Here is a 16,789-nt window from a genome sequence, read left to right on the forward strand (position 1 = left end):
ATGTCCATGGCCGAGCGTCCCGGCAGCGCAACAACCCATGCTCCGCCCACGGTCCTCCTCGAGGCCCTAGCTCACGGCACCGCCGACAGATCGGCCAATTCCTCGACGGCCCAGCTCGCCGCACCGCCCCGTGTGCTTGCCCCGTCCGCTTAGCTGCCGGAAGGATTTGGATTTCTTTCTTCAGGTGCTACTCCGATCGACAGTGAATTGGTATCTGCTAATTTGTGTTTGGTCTATACTCATTACTTTGAGATTCGTATTTCCAGGTGTCGCTTGTCCAAGGTGGTCCACGGAGCTGGCCTCTGCGACCCGGGTCGCATAAGATTTGTTTCCTCCATACTTTGCAAGAATGCTTCATCGTTGATACTACAAACACCAAAATAATGTAAATCACTATCAAGTTGCATTGAAATCCCTGATCCCCTCCGTAATTACTGTGGAGAAACTTGGGGAGTTGCCCCCGAGAGATTTTTAGTCTCCTACAAAAAAGGCTACAACCTTAATCCCGATTCTAAATCCTCCCAAACTGAACAGGCTAGGGCCATCCAATTTCACCATTTCTCAAGTTTCCCTGTGACTGTGGCGATGGGCCGCCGCCGCCGCCGCAAGGATCCCAGGACGGAGAGGGAGTCGGCCGCGCATGGAGTCCCCGACGAGGTGCTGGAGCTAGTGTTCTTTCGACTCGCATCGCTTCTCCATCTCGTCCGTGCCGCGGGCACGTGCAAGCGCTGGCGGCGCGTCATCGCGGACAGCGGCTTCCTCCGCCGGTTCCGCTCCCTCCACGCGGCGAGCCTGGTCGCGGGCCACTACCGCGTCGACGAGCGCGTCGCGCATCCGCGTCCGCCTGGCCGCAACCCCGTGTTCGTCCCCTCCCCCTCCACCTCCCTCGACGCGCGGCGCTTCTCCCTCGATTTCCTCCCGCGCACCAACCAGCGCAGGTACTGGGAGCTCGCGGACAGCCGGGGCGGCCTCCTCCTCTTCGTCAACGGCCCCACCGCGTCCGACGAGGCGGCGGCGTGCCCGCGCCCCAGCCTCGTCGTCTGCGAGCCCCTCACGCGAACCTACCGGGTGATCCCTCCTTCCGCGTGGTCCCACGGCTGCGAGAGCTTCGGCGCCTTCCTCCTCGACGGCGACGCCGACGACGCCGGCGGGTGCATCAGCCTCTCCAACTTCAGGCTGGTGCGCGCGCTCTACTGCTCTGGCGTCGCCAGAGCCTGCGTGTTCTCGTCGCAAGACGGCGGCCGCTGGACCTCCCCGGCGTCTGGAACGGCGATCTGCGGCGACGACTACTGGAGCGCTTTTGACGTGTACGACTTCGCCTTCGCGGGGAGCGACGGCCGGTATGCCTACTGGAGGATGGGGCCGGGGCCATTCGGCCATGGCGCCCGTGATCTTGTTCTCGACAAGGACGCCGCTGAGTTCTCGTGCTGTATACATTCAGAGAACATGCACGTCGATCTGCAGACAGAATTCGTATACCAGCTCGCGTGGCCGCCTGCAATCCGAGTAACCTTGTAGAAGGACATGTTGATCCAGTTTCTCCAGGTTTAATTCCAACTAGCAAGGTGAGGCGCGGCGGCACGCCGCGCGTTGCTTGATGCTCATGAATGGCGTTGTAGAATTGTTTCGTAGTCATATATTTCTATTTTCTTATAAGGGCTAGTTTATTTAATAAGGATGGCGAGTGTACCGACTCACTTACATAAACCCTAATCAATTTTATGCAATTCCTTCATAAGCTAGAAAATGAGGATACAAACACCTTTTAAAATTAGAGAGAATAGCGAAGACACTTCATGAGATATGCAACCTAATCTACCTGCCGGTGCAAAGCACTGAGCAGGCATTATCTATCTATAAAGTATATTAAAGCCTTGTACAAATAAAACCCGCGACCAAAGGTGCATATCTTTTCCTGTCTTTTTGCACAACATCCAAAGCTGACATTGCTTACCCCATGACAACATGATATTGTTATGCCAGGTTCACAATATCATGTTGTCATGTAGACTCCTAATGCTGGAAATGGTGCTTTTGATTCAAGTTGGAAGGTCAACAAACCATATACTTGACTTGAAACGTTTCACAGCCCAGAAGTAGCACTCGTGTAATATGTATCATGCTTTGAACAATTGCGTAAAAAATAGCTTAGTGACCTATGTGTCATAGAAAAATAAAATTATCGTTGAACCATCAAAGAAACACATGGCGCAAAGCAATCATCCGTGAAATTATGCATGGATAATTCACTTACCCACTCCTTAGGTCAATTGGTGGGTATTTTTTCCCTGCAGTTCAAGTTATTGTAAACATAAAAGAAACTTAATTCTTTGTAAACTGAGGTTTCCGCCAAAATGTTTCAGTATACAAGGTCACACATACATATGGAGTACTTTAACCCATGTGTTAACTCCAGAAAATAAAATAAAAACGCGGCTTACACAGCCTCTTGCTGTTCAACCTTCTAATACCGGTCTAAAAATGATTATGTGGCTTTCACAAAGCCATCTTTTATCCATTTGGGCCGAGACCTGAGTTAGGATGCCAGAACACGTTCTCGTATCGCCAGGCAACAAACAAACAGACACTTTTGCGCTGACGATGGAGCTCAGCAAGCTGAAGAAGTTTTTTGCTCTGCATCTTGTCCAGCATATGTTTGCAGCTGATGTCGCTGTTGCTATGTACTATGGCAAAAAATGATCAAGGCCATGCAGTGAAGCTAGTGCTGCTGGCAGTTCTCAGGTTATTTATGGTCCTTCGGTTGCGAAGCACGCATGCTAGTGCACTGTTGTTGTTAGTTAGCTGCCAGTGCTGCTGGGATGTAAAGTTGCTGGTCTGTAATGGTTGTATGTAGGGTCCTGAAGCTATGTATATGTGTGTGAAATGAATGCATGCTCCAGGTCTAACATAAATATTGCTTGTTGTGTTCAAAGTCAGTACATATAATTTAGAAAAGGAAAATGTAGTAAAATCAAAGCTTATGTGAATCGGGAAGTTGTTGTATGACAGCCTGCTGTAAGAGATAAACCTACAGATCTCATATCAAAGAGAATAAGCGGCGAAGTTTTCTTTATGTGATTTGCCATAAAAGAGGACATACAAATACCGGAATAAAAAATATAGGGGGCTTTTTAAAGAGCAAAAAGTTCCTGCGGGAGCATGCCTGGAAGCATGAGGCTTGCCTACTTGGTGGGGCGACCCCCGCCAGAGCTTGTAAACTACCTTATTCAGTAAAGAAGCTACATATATTTAAGAATAAGGGATACTAAAGCAAGCAAAGAAAACATATCCTTTAACAGGATTATGATGGTTTTGAGTAAGTCCTCAGTTACAAAGATTAGCAACAGCACTAACAACAGGAACGAAAGGAGCATAAGCTGTTGTATGAATGCAACAAACAGCAGTATGACATGAAATGTGATTGTGTGGTGGATCCATTTTTCTCTCTTCTGGATAATGCTAGTGATGGAGTTTGTCGAGTAACTTTAGTAATATTTCACCAGTTACCACAAGTCACTTCAAATCCAAGATTATCGCTATTATAAATGTGTTACAAAATTTAGCCTCCTACATTTCATGTTGAATTGTGCGAGGACATTTTTCAGATAGTAATAAAATAATTCGGCTTACAATGAGAAATAGTAATACACTGTTCAAATTGCAAAAGTCATCACAGTTGAATTAGACCCTCTCTTTTCCTGAGACAAATAATTGCTTCATATCTCAAGATCAGGAGATAAATTTCAAATTTTGACTCCATTTAGGAAACATACCTTGGATGTATCGTCTACCAACGTAACATATCTGTCAGTTAGAAGACAATAGCGGGAAAAAATAAAATAGGTACTTTCATGGCACACCAACTATCTAGGCAAACAATGGCAGAACATCATGAAGACTCCTAATCCGAACCAAAGCACCAATGTGATATTGGTTATCAGTGATGACCACCTGCATTGAGTAAGACACATGTTAAGAAAAATACTCCTGACAGCTGCACATGCAAAATAACCTGGTTAGGTCTTGCTATAATAAAGAACGTATCAACCTCATACTGATTTTCATTTTTTTACTATGATGTTGTAGCTTCTAACAAAACAAACAAATGTAAGAAAAAATACATTAAGCAGGAAATACTTGACTGAGATCTGACATGAACCTAACTACTAATGAATGGAAATACCATGAACAGTACAGAATATGTTTCTTAATATTTACTTTCAGTGAAAAACAAATAATATATGCTTAGTTAATTAGTTGGTTTGATGAAAACCAGGACACACCGGAAGTTATGGAAGGATTATCCATAGTCAATCATCTAAGCTGAAAAACCTAGTGGATTCTCATATCTCAACTTCTCAATCTTAAAAGAGGAATTGAATGTACTAAAACCTGGAAGCAGCCCGTATGTGCCGTCATGTACAGATTCATCAAGCACTTCTTCATAGTTATACCATGTGAGGCACATAGTACATGCTTGTAGAGGTCGAAACAATTATCCAAAATACCTTTATTCAGGTTGTAGGAGTCTCATCCACGGATTGTATTTCACTAAACCGTCACAATTGCTCTTATATGCATCCATGGTGTAGATGGGCAGCAAATAAGCAAGCACTTGGGTTAATGGGCCTCGCCGAAATATCGTACATATTATCTTCTCAAACAAGAAATATCATGTTTATTTCAGCATATCGGAATTCCAAAAATCTAAAGCACCCTGCAATAAACAAAATATGTTACCACCATCATCCAAACACCTAAAAATTAGCATTGCGCCACTCATACAGTTAAATACATCTTAGTGGAACCAAGATGACAGAGAATTGGTGCAGCCGCGCCTATTCTTGCTAGGGTTAGGGTATATCTTAAGAGAAACCATTGTCAAGTATTCATTCTATATTCTTTGGCTAGGTAGCATAAAACATAAAGGAGTCTAGGTTCGGGACTCCTAACCTTATCGATAGTGGACATAGTAGTGGACCTTGGCGCAAGCCTTAGTAAGTCTTCTCGCAGGCGTACTCGGTACTCGAAAGTAAATGCTGCTAGCTAATCCATAAGCACGAAAAGAGGGGAGCCCGACTCAAGGTTCACACGGAAAAGGTAGAGTAGAAAGCAGCCCTGTTTTCACTTATATTAAGGTAGAAAACGGTTAAAGATACAAAGAACATGGAGGCGGGAGCAGTAGAAGAGCCTATACAGCAGTAATGAAGGAAAAAAGAATTAGCAGATCAAGGTGGTTTCAACAACAGAACTCCAGGGAACCAGCGCCAACAAACACACAGTTCAGAACTAATCTTGTTACAGATATCAGCCGGCAGAGAATCTAGACATGAAGATTTGCATAAAAGCCTTGATCTGAATTGAATCCTTGATCTCAACATATCATACAAGTGAGTATATAGCAAGCATAAAATCCACCAACCCTCTTGGCCATGTTCTTCCCATGAATCTAGACATAATAAAAAATGGTCGAGGAAAATAAAAATAAAGCTATGAAATGTACCATGTGAAATGTAAATCACAATATCTTTCATCGAGCATTGACGGTGAGCTACACCTTCAGAACTCAAATTTGCAAGGAATGACATCCACTGTCATTCTGTGGCTTGAAATGGGGAAACCTTGATGTTTATACCTTCTGTCCTTCACATTTTTAAAAGGAATAACTAATGGGATAGCAGCTTTCGCCAAGGAAACATAACAATTTTACGGGGAAAGGAAATTTCAGAAAACATTGTTCGCTTGCACTATCGTCTTATTTGTTTAAATTCTTATTTTTCGAGACATGAACCAGATGTACTCTCAAATTGAGTGATATAAATTGCGTAGTAAGAAATAGCAGAGGATGTTAACTTTACATAAATCAGCAACATTATGTTAGATAGTACAGAAAATTGAGTTGTATAGGGTATGAAAGCTGAAACAAATGTAAGCTATATTTAAGAAAATCGCTCAGACCTCAACAAATTGAGCAAGCGCAGGAGCATTGACGGTGAACTATACCTTGAGAACTCAAATTTGCAAGGAATGACATCCATTGTCATTATGTGGCTTGAAGTAGGGAAACCTTGATGCTTATACATTCTGCGTCAACCTTCATTGATGACGGCGAGCTGAACATCAGGCTACCCAGATCCAAATGCCAAAATGGAAGTAGCCAGATACATACTTACATGTACACCAACATTCTTCAGGTCTGAAATCATCAAAAGGAAAACATAACAAACCAAGGTACTACAGAATGTTGTAAGAATCTTACAAAAGAACAGATGCATAGCTGTTCCATATATTCTCACGTTTCTGCCAGACAACCGGCATTCAAAATTATGGAAGGATGAGGAAAGGACAGTTATCAAAAATAAAAATTGTCCTACATATGAAATCTGAGATGAAAACACATAATAATGAATAAGACTCCATGTGATATATTAGAGAGGAAAGTCAGGACATGTTCATGGCCAAACGAAGTACATAGAGTACCGGATACAAACAGAGTGAATAAAGTCTGGACTTAGACTTCTTAAACAACAAAAGACCAAAAGGCTACCCAGACTCAGAAGGACCAAGCAAAGCAATTTCTTGAAAGACAACAAGACCACGACCTTTGTTACAACTGGAGATTAGGCAACAACGAAAGTAAGACGACCCCTGCTGAATGTAATTCTGAATCCTTGCAGCAATGAAGAGAAAAAATTAAAAGGTGAAGAGGTCGGATAATTTACCTACTATGCAAGGGAGTCTAGCTAGCAACTATCACTCGAGTCGTAGATAAAATCGAGTAAGGTGCGCATTGCATTTAAAAGTTTGTTGGCGCTCAAGTTTATTCAGTGGTGTTCTAATATCCTAGGTAGTAGATGTTCAATGACTATTTGTAGCTTCTCTTCGGTACTAAAAGAACTGCGACACTCATGGCGGTAAAAAGTTACCCAGATATAGTAATAAGATGCACCTCCTGAGAACTAATTTCCCTAAGAAACCAACCAACTAATAATAAGATACACTTGCTAAACAAACAAAAATGATTAGATGACCGAAAGTGAAACAATATGGCAGTTCTATCTACTGGGAGCTGTAAAATTTCATCATTTATGTGACATCCTCCTATATAGATGAATTTTCTGTACGCATTGTACTCAAAATGCAGCAGTCAAAACACTATTTATGCAGGCTTATCTGATCACCCACATGGGAAAATTAAATTGATGCCAACTTATAGTCAATGGTTTCTTACCTGCAGATTCTGAACTGAATGTACCTCCATCTAGTACATCAAACTCATGAACCGCCTGAAACGATGCAATAATCAGATTACGGAAGGTATTAAGAGGAGAGGAAAAAATGGAAAACAGATCGAGCACTCGAACGGCAAATTAAAGAGATAAGATGCTGTGTAGGAGGTGAGAAAAGCTGGGGAGAAGGATTCTTTGTGATTGGCTCGTTTTCTTCCGCCACTGGTCCTGCAAATGATAGAAACGGGGGTGTCAAAGGAAGAAAGAGAAAAAAAAATGCAGAGTGCTACAGCCGGAGGCTTATCTGTCCATCACGGACGCGCACTTCCCGCTTTAGCCGCCGACGTTGCCGCTTGCCGTGGAGTCGGAAACGCGCCGGCGGCCACGCGGCCGCCACTTGCTTAGGTTCGAGGACCTGCCGGCGGATGTTGAGCTCCGGTATTAGCCCGCCTCTGCAAGTCTGTATCTTCGCCGAGCCACCGCCTGCTGAGAGATAAATAGAAGATGAGAGAGAGACGGATGGGAGAAAGCAGAGGGGAGTCAAACGTACGTACGCAGCGATTGCGCTGACTGGGGCTCCTGCTCCTGCATCACGCCGCAGTAACTGGTGTCGCTGTTGGGGACGTTGTCGAGGCTGCCGTCTCCGTCCTCGCCGCCTGTGCCGCTGGATGAGAGAGCAAGGAGGAGGAGGTGAGGATATAGAGAGAGAGAAAAAAGAGAGCGGTCAGGCCACCGTACATATGGTTCGGTCCTCGCCGCATCCGGTGCCGCCAGCAAGCCTCACGGGCGCCCGCGCCGGTCAAACCTCCCCGCGTCTTCATCCTCGATGTCTGAAGATCTATATCACCTGGAGAGAAACAAAGCGCCAGCACGGCCATTGAGACGATTGTCTCATGTTGTTCTCCTTGTGCGACGGAGAAGGCGGGCGGCATGAGACGTGGAGCCAACTTCGCCGGAGCACAGGGCATGCCATCTGTTGAGCTCGTCCTCCCCGCCGGGGCATCAGCAAGGCAACGTAGGGGCGAGTGGCCGGTATAGCACGTAGCAGGAATCAGCCACAGCTCCAACAATGGATAAGCAACACGGGCAAACCGAGTCAGGGAACTCACTCGGCCAAGGAGGAGTTGATGCAGGGGAGACCGGCGGAGGTGGAGAAAAAATCAGGAGAGAGGATGAGAAGATTCGGAGTGGGGAGACAAATTCGAAGGAAGTGGACACGCGTCCAAACAACCCAGCACCGCTTTGACCGTATAGTAAAGAGGAGTCAGAACGCAAACCAAAACCCATCATCGCCCAACCATCATAGCTACAGCCACACCAGGAAACACCAAGCCATCGCACCACTCAATCTCCATCCATACTTCAGTGGACCACCAAATTGCTGAGAAGCCCCAGATGGTACACAGAAGATACACAGCGTGAATTAATTACCAAAGAACAGACGTGTCAAAATGATGTGAGCTCAAAACAAATTTCAAAAATCTGAGAAAAATCAAAGCTGTTAAGGTTTAGTATAGTAATATATTCCTCGTTCCACCTCCAATGCCCGCCCTATGAGCCAATATATTGATCCAGAGCACTCTGTATCTTTTGTTAGTAGCTTTGCCCGGTTCAGATTTTCGTGTTTTCACCGGATTAAGCTTCTTTTCGCGTCATATACTCCTGTAACCTGCCTGGTCATGGTAATATGAAGGCTATGACGATGCTTCTTGTTCTTGGCTTGGGATTATGCAGTGCTGTTGATCTTTATTTATTGTTACTGAATTTGCTAGTACTACCAAGCCCACGCATATTGATATCAACCACACTGAAAGATTACGTTTGACATTTCAGCTAATGTGTGGCATTATACAGTAGAGTATGGTTTACATTGCCTTGCTAGGAAGTTTACATAGAACCTTGGATGGGCTAAGTAGTTATGTGCACCTTATCGAAAGAGAATTGTACAAATCTGACATAAGTTCTAAACAATACAAGGGATTGTCTCTAGCAATTTTCTGGCTGATATGATCACCCCAACATAGTCCCACGTAACTTCCTTTCCTGATTTTTTTTTGGAATGGTGGGCAACCGGGGCGCCCCATCCTCCCCAGCTCTAGTCCCTCGAAACCTCCTCTCCCCTGCCTCTGCAGCCGACGGGAGCCACCGGGCAAAGCACGCGCGGTCCCAGCGACGACGGTCCTCCTCTTCCCGCGCGTTAGGATGGCTCGCCGGGGTGGGTTTGGGCCTATAGGCACGATGGCGTCGGTACGTCCTACCCGGCGCTGACCGAGGAGCAGTGTCAGGGCCTCCCTGGAAAGGGCTTCTCCACGTAGGTTCGTCGTAGTGCTCATGCGAGTAGGCACTCCACCATTGGTCCCCGAGGCACCCGCCGGGGACGAAACGCAGCTCCAGGGGACATCCCTTGGGGCAAGTTCCTCGAATATGTCTTGTGGCTGATCCTTCACTACGATACCTTCCCCATGAAGATGTAGATCTTTTAGGCATCCACGCTATTCTTGTGTGCTTGGTGAATGGTGACGGAGTCTGTCGAGCTCGGTGGTTATATATACCGGGCGCATTGCTCCCATCGTTTTCATGATGTCTCAGCGTGGCAGTTGGCTCTGTAGTGGTTGTAGAGTCTCCATGTGATCTCTTTCGTCACCCCCTTCCACCATTGATGCCGTCATTTCTACTTAGATATGGAGTTTTCCCTTGTTTGGGAGGCCGTCGGAGAACCTATGGGGGTTGTCTTCCTCGGGTCGTGCCATGGGTGACGCCGGTGGTTTGTTCTCTATGCCGATGGTCGGTGACACGTTTGAGACCTAGGGATGGTGTTTTGGTGCCCGGGCGAAAGCCATGCACGACCTTGTTCGTGCCACGACGACGACAATGTTCTCCGCTGCGGTTCTCCTCCTTGGAGGCTTCCTCTGAAGACCCTATCTTTAGACTTTTGCATTATGTGTAGCTCTTGTCCGTGCTTTGGGATCCCGGTGGCATCAGCTGAGGTGGGAGTGAAGTTTGTTGATTTGGAGCTTATCGATGCCACCCTCGAGCAACAGAAGACGTGGACCTCTCGATGGATTCAAGCAATGGCATTTGCTTGTTTCGTTTCCTTTTTGTAGTCATGTGTTGTTTGATGCGCGGCTACCATGTAGCCAATAACTCAGAAGGTGCGTGTTGCAATTCTCCTAGCCGGTTGATAGGCTTCGTTAATTTAAAACCGGGCTTACTTCGAGCGTTCTGTTTAAAAAGTTCAAAATGGCATTGCAAATGACACCTTATAAAAGAGAACAAAAATTCATCTTATCATGTAAAATACAGTACATAGATATGCTTTGTTTGCAAATGGCTGGGCTAAATGCACAGGAGAATACAAGAATAAAGGATTGGAGTCGTCGTTTTGAATTTTTGTTTGTTTGTTTGTGTGCTCATTTGTTTCTGATGACTAGTACAAATGCCCGTGCGTTGCTACGGGTCTTCAAATTTTATTTCCCAATGCATATATATAATTCATAACTCACTATAAAAATTTAAAACAAATCAGGGATATCATAATGTACTATTGCATGATAATACCGAACGTAATAACAAGACATTATTGTTTTGCATCGGCATGGTTTCAAGTTCTAGGTTTTCTTTACTCTTCCGCGGTAAGCTCCACACCTGTGTTATGTGCCGTTATAACTTTGAACACAACCGGAAATTCAATTCGGCCCCCGGGTGCACATGCTCCCTCTACCAACAAAACATATTTCAAAATGTGAAAAAATTTTGAAAAAAAATTCTACATGTACATCTCCATAATATATATGTGTGCGTCAAGTTTCACGAAAAAATAATATTTTTTATGACCTATGTAAAAAAGAGAAAACTTATCCTGTGAAAAACATTGTTTTAAGCACTGAATTTTGTCTTTTTTACACATGTCACATGATAAGTTCATTTTTTATGAAACGACTTTGTGAGCGCGTAGCACATGAATATGTACGTGCGAATTTTTTGTTTCAATTTTTTTTAAATTTAAAATATATGTAAAATGAATTTTAAAATATAGGGAGCATATGCTCCCATGTTCCAAAACACCACTCCCACAACACAACAACCTTTTTATATATATTATTATCTCACAAAACGTGGATGATGCAAACACAGGTATAACTGAAGGAATACTTATTTTCTGATTTTAGTCCAAACAACACTTTGATATTCATAAATATCCGGAGACAACCCTGGATCGTAGTCTTCTATGCTAAACATACAGAAGGGGCTTAGCAAATCTTCAATAATGGCTGGGATACAAAAAAAAACTCCGTCCGCAAGTCGGTGGTGCATCTATTTTCTCCCCATTTTGCAAATATATTTATGCATTGCCACACAATACGCGTGCAATTCCCGGTCATGCAGAGGGAAACACATTTGTCGTCTTCTAGCAACCTCCCCCTTTCATAACCAACGTACACCATAACAACAAAATAGAAGCATAATGGATGATTTCTTGAAACATAATGCATAATTAAATTGTAAAACAAATAAAAGTATATAATGCTAAAGTTAAGCTATTTTAACAAATGTGTGAACTGTCTCGACAATGTTGTTGCAAATTCAAGTGATACTTTTTGCAGTTGTCCTCTATTTATTCCTATGTTTGTATACCTCCCATCTTGTGAGAAAGTATAGTCTTCTTTCCTCTCTCATGTATGTTTTTTCACATCCAATAAATTTAAACAAAGTATCAACATGTTCCTTTATTCTTCCCATTTCAACCACCCCTTGGCTCAGACTTCACCAGTACGTCGCTGATTGATCACTATGTTTCATCGTCAACCCACTTTACTTCGGTGTAACTCTCCATATAAAATTATTGTGGGATCTCTTCATTAAATTTCGCGAACATGTTTTTTTGCCCGAGCGTTGCTATGGATCCTCAATTTTTTTGCCTACCCTATAGGTAAACATAATATAAGTGTATATTTCTTGTAGAGTATCTTCTTTGCTAGATTGTGCAAATGCCAGCTTATAGCCAGATGCTATACACAAAGTACAAACTACAAAGATGAACTGAGTGTATTTCTTAAGTAAAGCACTTAGATCTTCATGGATGACCATCACCTATGAAATACAAACTAATTATGTAACACCGATCTGAAGGACTATCCAATCTACATAGATCCGCGCAAAGTATTCTACATTTCCCAACATTAAAACAACATTGAAATTATAAAATCATGCACTGGCATAACTGTAAACCTCAATCAGTGGCTACTAAGAAGGAAAAATGGTGGAATTATAAAATCATGCACTGGCATAACTGTAAACCTCAATCAGTGAGCTGATGTCCAATGGTGGAATTTCTTCACGACATGTCTGGCAGCGACCTGGGTTTCAGTTATAATAGGGAAAAAAAGTGAACAACAAATCAGACACAATGCATATTACAACTTACAGGACGTAAGTGAGCATGGCCATCAACTTTCAAGTCCAAATCAACACTTAGTCAAATTGAAGACTTTGATGCAATGAACTTCCATCATTTGTGATAAAAATGGTATTGCGAGACAGCTCATTCCATCCAATTAGTTCTGCAAAAAAAAACAACTAAATTTTATTCTACAATCAAATCTCCTAAGGGTATTTATAAACATAGGCATAAAATTTCGCAGTGCAAGTTTAAAACAGCATAATTACATAAATAACCGTAAAAGCTTGGACAGTTTGTACTACTACAACTAATATAGAGTTGAAAATTTTACATTGATCCATAGTAGTAGTACTTAGTGTGCAGCAGTCTTGTTAGTAAAACTAAGACTTCTTACATGCGCAAATGTTTGCTACAATGTACGGATACAGGCAAGACATGATATTTCTTTTTGCCAAATGGCATCTAGTGAATACAGAGCTAGCAGAAATTATGCAAGCCAGATACATCATTGACATATACAAGGTCAGTGGGATGGTTTAATTTTGCAAATGAATCACTTTAAAAGCATCATTGCCCTGGATAAGAGAGTTGCTACTGATGCAGAAAATTTTACTATTCACAAGAATGTTGGCCATATTCAGATATGCAATTAGGACATATCTGAGTGGATTTTTTCCAGGTAATAATACTGAGTGCCTAAAGTGATACATTTTTAGAATTGAGAACACAAAAATAAATCAATGGTTTATTCAAAGTTTGACTTAGTCCCAACGGTTCGGGCATTTTACCAAGCATGTCAGGTGCACAAAAGTGTGAAGCTAAGTAGCATCCCCCAATAGATGGATGTACAGCCAGCAGAATAACTGCAACATAGATAGCAATATTAGCACCATGTCAGTTGGGGTAAAATTTCCAGGTAATTTGGCAATAAATTACTGAACTTGGCATTTTAACCAAAGGAACAACGAACCGAGTATAGTTTAGTAGCATAACTCTCCTTGTTGTATTCTGCTCCGTAGCCCTGGAGCAGGAGAGACTACAATGATTGTCAAAATAAATCCCTGTTCCAACCAAAAAGAACTATTCAATTAGGCAATACTGACCTGAAATCTAGGATGAGAATACAGACTACAGAGGTTTTCTCAACTCCAGTCCTCTCTACCATATCAAAAGTAAGTAGTTCATCACTGCAGTTTGCTCTTCCAAATACCGTACCACAATAACCTGACAACCATTGGCATTTATTTTCACTGCACGAATCAAATGGACTGAAAGAAGAAGTTGCAAAACAACTATCCTTGCGGCATACAAAATCATATTTCAAAAAGTATGCCGACATAACCTTGCAGTATACAAAATCATATTTCAAAAAGCGATCATAGAAAAATACTGAGAAAGATATGGGGCATCACACACGTTGCTGGAAGGAAGCAGCAAGAGAGGAGGCCCTGCTGAGACCGGCTCGACAAGATTGATGCCATGCTCCACTTTTGTCCCAGACTCCCAGCACTGTAGTAACCAAGTGTCTTTGACACAAAGAATCCAACAAGTGGCCTTGTGTACCCTGTGTATAAAATATAAAGATTAAACAGAATAACTACAGCATAACACAGGTTGGAGGGTTAGGTATTGCAAGTGTTAAGTTCGGTATTATTTCATAAATAGTGAATGAACCCAACTTTATAAACGGCAAATATTAAATCAAAATCCATAAATGCACTAAACTATATGGAATAATTTTCTTGCATATTTTCCATTTGTACAATATAAGAAAAGGATGCATGGCCTGGACAATGGACTAATTGTGTGTAGGGAACGAACAATTGAAGGCATCATCAGAAGAAGGCCAAAATAGAGCGATCAATTTGAAACAAATAAATGAACTTTGATTCCATCCATTATCAGATACCAACAACTATTCAACACGTTTGGGTGTAGAGTGCATCACCATTTATAATTAGCGTAGTGCACAACCATACTAAAAATATGCAACAAAATTTGTAAAAAATCCTGCATCTCACAGATCAACAAAAATATCTATAAAAGCTTGAACATCTCACAAAATCGCGCAATGGAAACCCGACCTTGCTGGAGCACCCTAGGATGGATGGAGCTATACTGCTGTAGCATGGACTGGACAACCATAGACCTCCAACGATGGTGACCATAGACCTGGAGAAACAGAGTCAGGAAACGGTGATGACCAGCCCTGGGACGGCATGCCTGGCCGACGGGAGTGTGAGCATTATTGTCCAGAGCAGCATGTCGGGGCGGCACTCGGTGGAGACCCCATGGAGGTCGAGGCCGCGATCAGGGCCGGCCGTGGAGGCGCGTGGGACTGATCGCGGAATATCGGACGAACCAAATGCGTGCAATGGACGTACCACCATCACTTAGTACCGTGTAGGCCAGCTCCTTATTCTCCGCATCTCTGGCACCTGCAGGGTCACCCACAGCCCCGCCTTGATCTGCGAATCAACAGAATGATGAGCCACTTATCTTCAGTTTCGAATTGCATCTTAATAACTGAAATATGGTGCCTGAGATGGCTAGAAAGAGAAACAACTCTACTTAACTAAGCAAGACTGGTCAATCATTTACTTGCAGCACTCGTTATCGCTGATCAGCTCATGCTACAATGAAATATGGTGAATGGCCATATTATGCAAGTTCTGTCACTGTTTTACAAGCATACAAACAGACCAGTCTCTTTGACCTGTTATACATGCATTAATTTGAACTACCTCGCCCTATTACATGTGAAATAAGAACAACTAAAGCATCCTAGACATCAATACTTGGGCATTACCATGAACATTTAACATGCAATTCAGATGGGTATTTATTTAGCAAGTGGGAAAAGTCTTCCGAATATGTATAAGTTGATCTAATAGTTTCAACACTTGTTGCAACTTGCAACAATATACACCAAATGCCATTCTCTAATATTATCACAAAGCAAATTTGATTTGAGAAAAGCTAGCAAGATAGCTACATATCTGATAGAAATTATCAAGAAAAGTATGCCGACATATCTTTGTTGTATACAAAATCATATTTGAAAAAGCAATCACAGAACATTATAGACCAACTTGCAGTTGGGATTTTATTCTTAAGAAAGATAAAAAGGCGAAACATTCATATATTTTGCTTGGTTGATTTTTTTGGTTAAAAGATACATATAAACTAACTTGATAGGCGTGCCGCTCCTAAGTCCAGCCGTTCTGTGAATTACGTATAGAATGAAGGCATCGCAAGGATACTTTGCACACTTGCAGGCTGTGGCAGGCAAAATTGGCTGCAAACACAGCTCAATATATTACTGTTTGTTGCTAGCTGCAATATTCTGAAGGCCAAATTCTGGTGTCAAAAAATATACATAATCAAGATCAAATTTCTGGACCGTTGAGAAAATCAGATCAATTACAAAGATTTTTCTGAAGTCCTAATACTTCGCCTATAGCATGCCACACCGGTACTGCTGATAAAGTCATTGGGAACATATATTTGAAATATGACAGGAAACCTGACACTTGTGCGGCCGTAATTCCTTGATGCAAAAGTGACACAGTAAACATCAAACAAAAACCTACAAGCAGGCATGGTAAATCGGGACAAATCTGGGTGATGTGAGTACCGGATCAGGTCGACGTGGACTCGGAGGGATCTTGGCGGCGGGTCGGAGGGATCTTGTGCACCCAGGCACCGTCCTTCTCCTCCTCCGCCATGGACGGTGGGCGGAGGGATTTTGGTGGCGGGGCTCGTGGGAGAACCAACGGGGTCGGCGGCGGGGAGCTGCTAGATCAATTTCCTCGAGGTGGTAGCGGTGGATGAGGTTCAGCAACGCCCGCCTCATGGCTTTCGTATCCTCCCGCGCCGAGGCATTGTCCTGCTCCTCCTCGCCTTGGACAGACGACGGATGGATCTTGCGCTATTGCGCTCATGTGGCCAGGGGTTCCGTCCGGCCCTTCTTCCTTTTTTTTCTTGTTTGGTCCTCTAAACTGGTGGGATCGTCGAAGGGTGTGACGTATTGAGACGACCAAAATCTTACGTATTGGTAGCGGGCAGAATAAGGAATAGGTTCGTTCTTTTTAAGTAGTGTAGAAGAATGAAGAGGTTTGAGACACGCTCGTCGAGTCTAAAAATAGGGAGAGGTGGA

General features: G+C 43.1%; 2 protein-coding genes and 1 long non-coding RNA gene across 14 annotated transcripts; 1 reads left to right on the forward strand and 2 right to left on the reverse strand.

Moving 5' to 3' along the window:
• Positions 1-444: 444 nt before the first annotated feature.
• On the forward strand, positions 445-2,079 carry LOC127294690 (uncharacterized). The gene has a single exon (XM_051324558.2). It carries the CDS (start codon positions 586-588, stop codon positions 1,516-1,518), a length of 933 nt encoding a protein of 310 aa, XP_051180518.1. The 5' UTR covers positions 445-585; the 3' UTR covers positions 1,519-2,079.
• A 1,505-nt stretch (positions 2,080-3,584) lies between these two features.
• On the reverse strand, positions 3,585-8,328 carry LOC127294691 (uncharacterized). 9 transcript variants are annotated; one of them, XR_007846920.1, is made up of 8 exons: positions 7,968-8,328; positions 7,784-7,893; positions 7,232-7,712; positions 6,174-6,196; positions 6,004-6,094; positions 4,954-5,638; positions 4,393-4,717; positions 3,585-3,951 (listed from the first exon to the last, which is right to left on the reverse strand). It is a non-coding gene; the product is annotated as an uncharacterized lncRNA (long non-coding RNA). The 9 variants fall into 9 exon arrangements; XR_007846922.1 differs by having other exon boundaries at positions 4,954-5,643; XR_007846915.1 differs by having other exon boundaries at positions 4,954-6,094.
• A 4,058-nt stretch (positions 8,329-12,386) lies between these two features.
• Positions 12,387-16,757, reverse strand: LOC127294688 (uncharacterized). 4 transcript variants are annotated; one of them, XR_007846912.2, is made up of 8 exons: positions 16,268-16,755; positions 14,715-15,098; positions 14,047-14,194; positions 13,734-13,854; positions 13,601-13,666; positions 13,419-13,493; positions 12,655-12,790; positions 12,387-12,575 (listed from the first exon to the last, which is right to left on the reverse strand). XR_007846912.2 is itself a non-coding variant. In XM_051324557.2 (7 exons), the coding sequence occupies exons 2-6, from the start codon at positions 14,796-14,798 to the stop codon at positions 13,427-13,429; spliced, it is 471 nt and encodes a 156-aa protein (XP_051180517.1). In that variant the 5' UTR covers positions 14,799-15,098; positions 16,268-16,757; the 3' UTR covers positions 12,387-12,790; positions 13,419-13,426. The 4 variants fall into 4 exon arrangements, 2 of the variants coding, with proteins under 2 accessions (XP_051180517.1, XP_051180516.1); XM_051324557.2 differs by having other exon boundaries at positions 12,387-12,790; positions 13,601-13,651; positions 16,268-16,757; XM_051324556.2 differs by having other exon boundaries at positions 12,387-12,790.
• Between the last annotated feature and the right edge of the window lie 32 nt (positions 16,758-16,789).

The sequence above is a fragment of the Lolium perenne genome, chromosome 4 (genome assembly GCF_019359855.2).
Source record: "Lolium perenne isolate Kyuss_39 chromosome 4, Kyuss_2.0, whole genome shotgun sequence".
Lineage (NCBI taxonomy): Eukaryota > Viridiplantae > Streptophyta > Magnoliopsida > Poales > Poaceae > Lolium > Lolium perenne.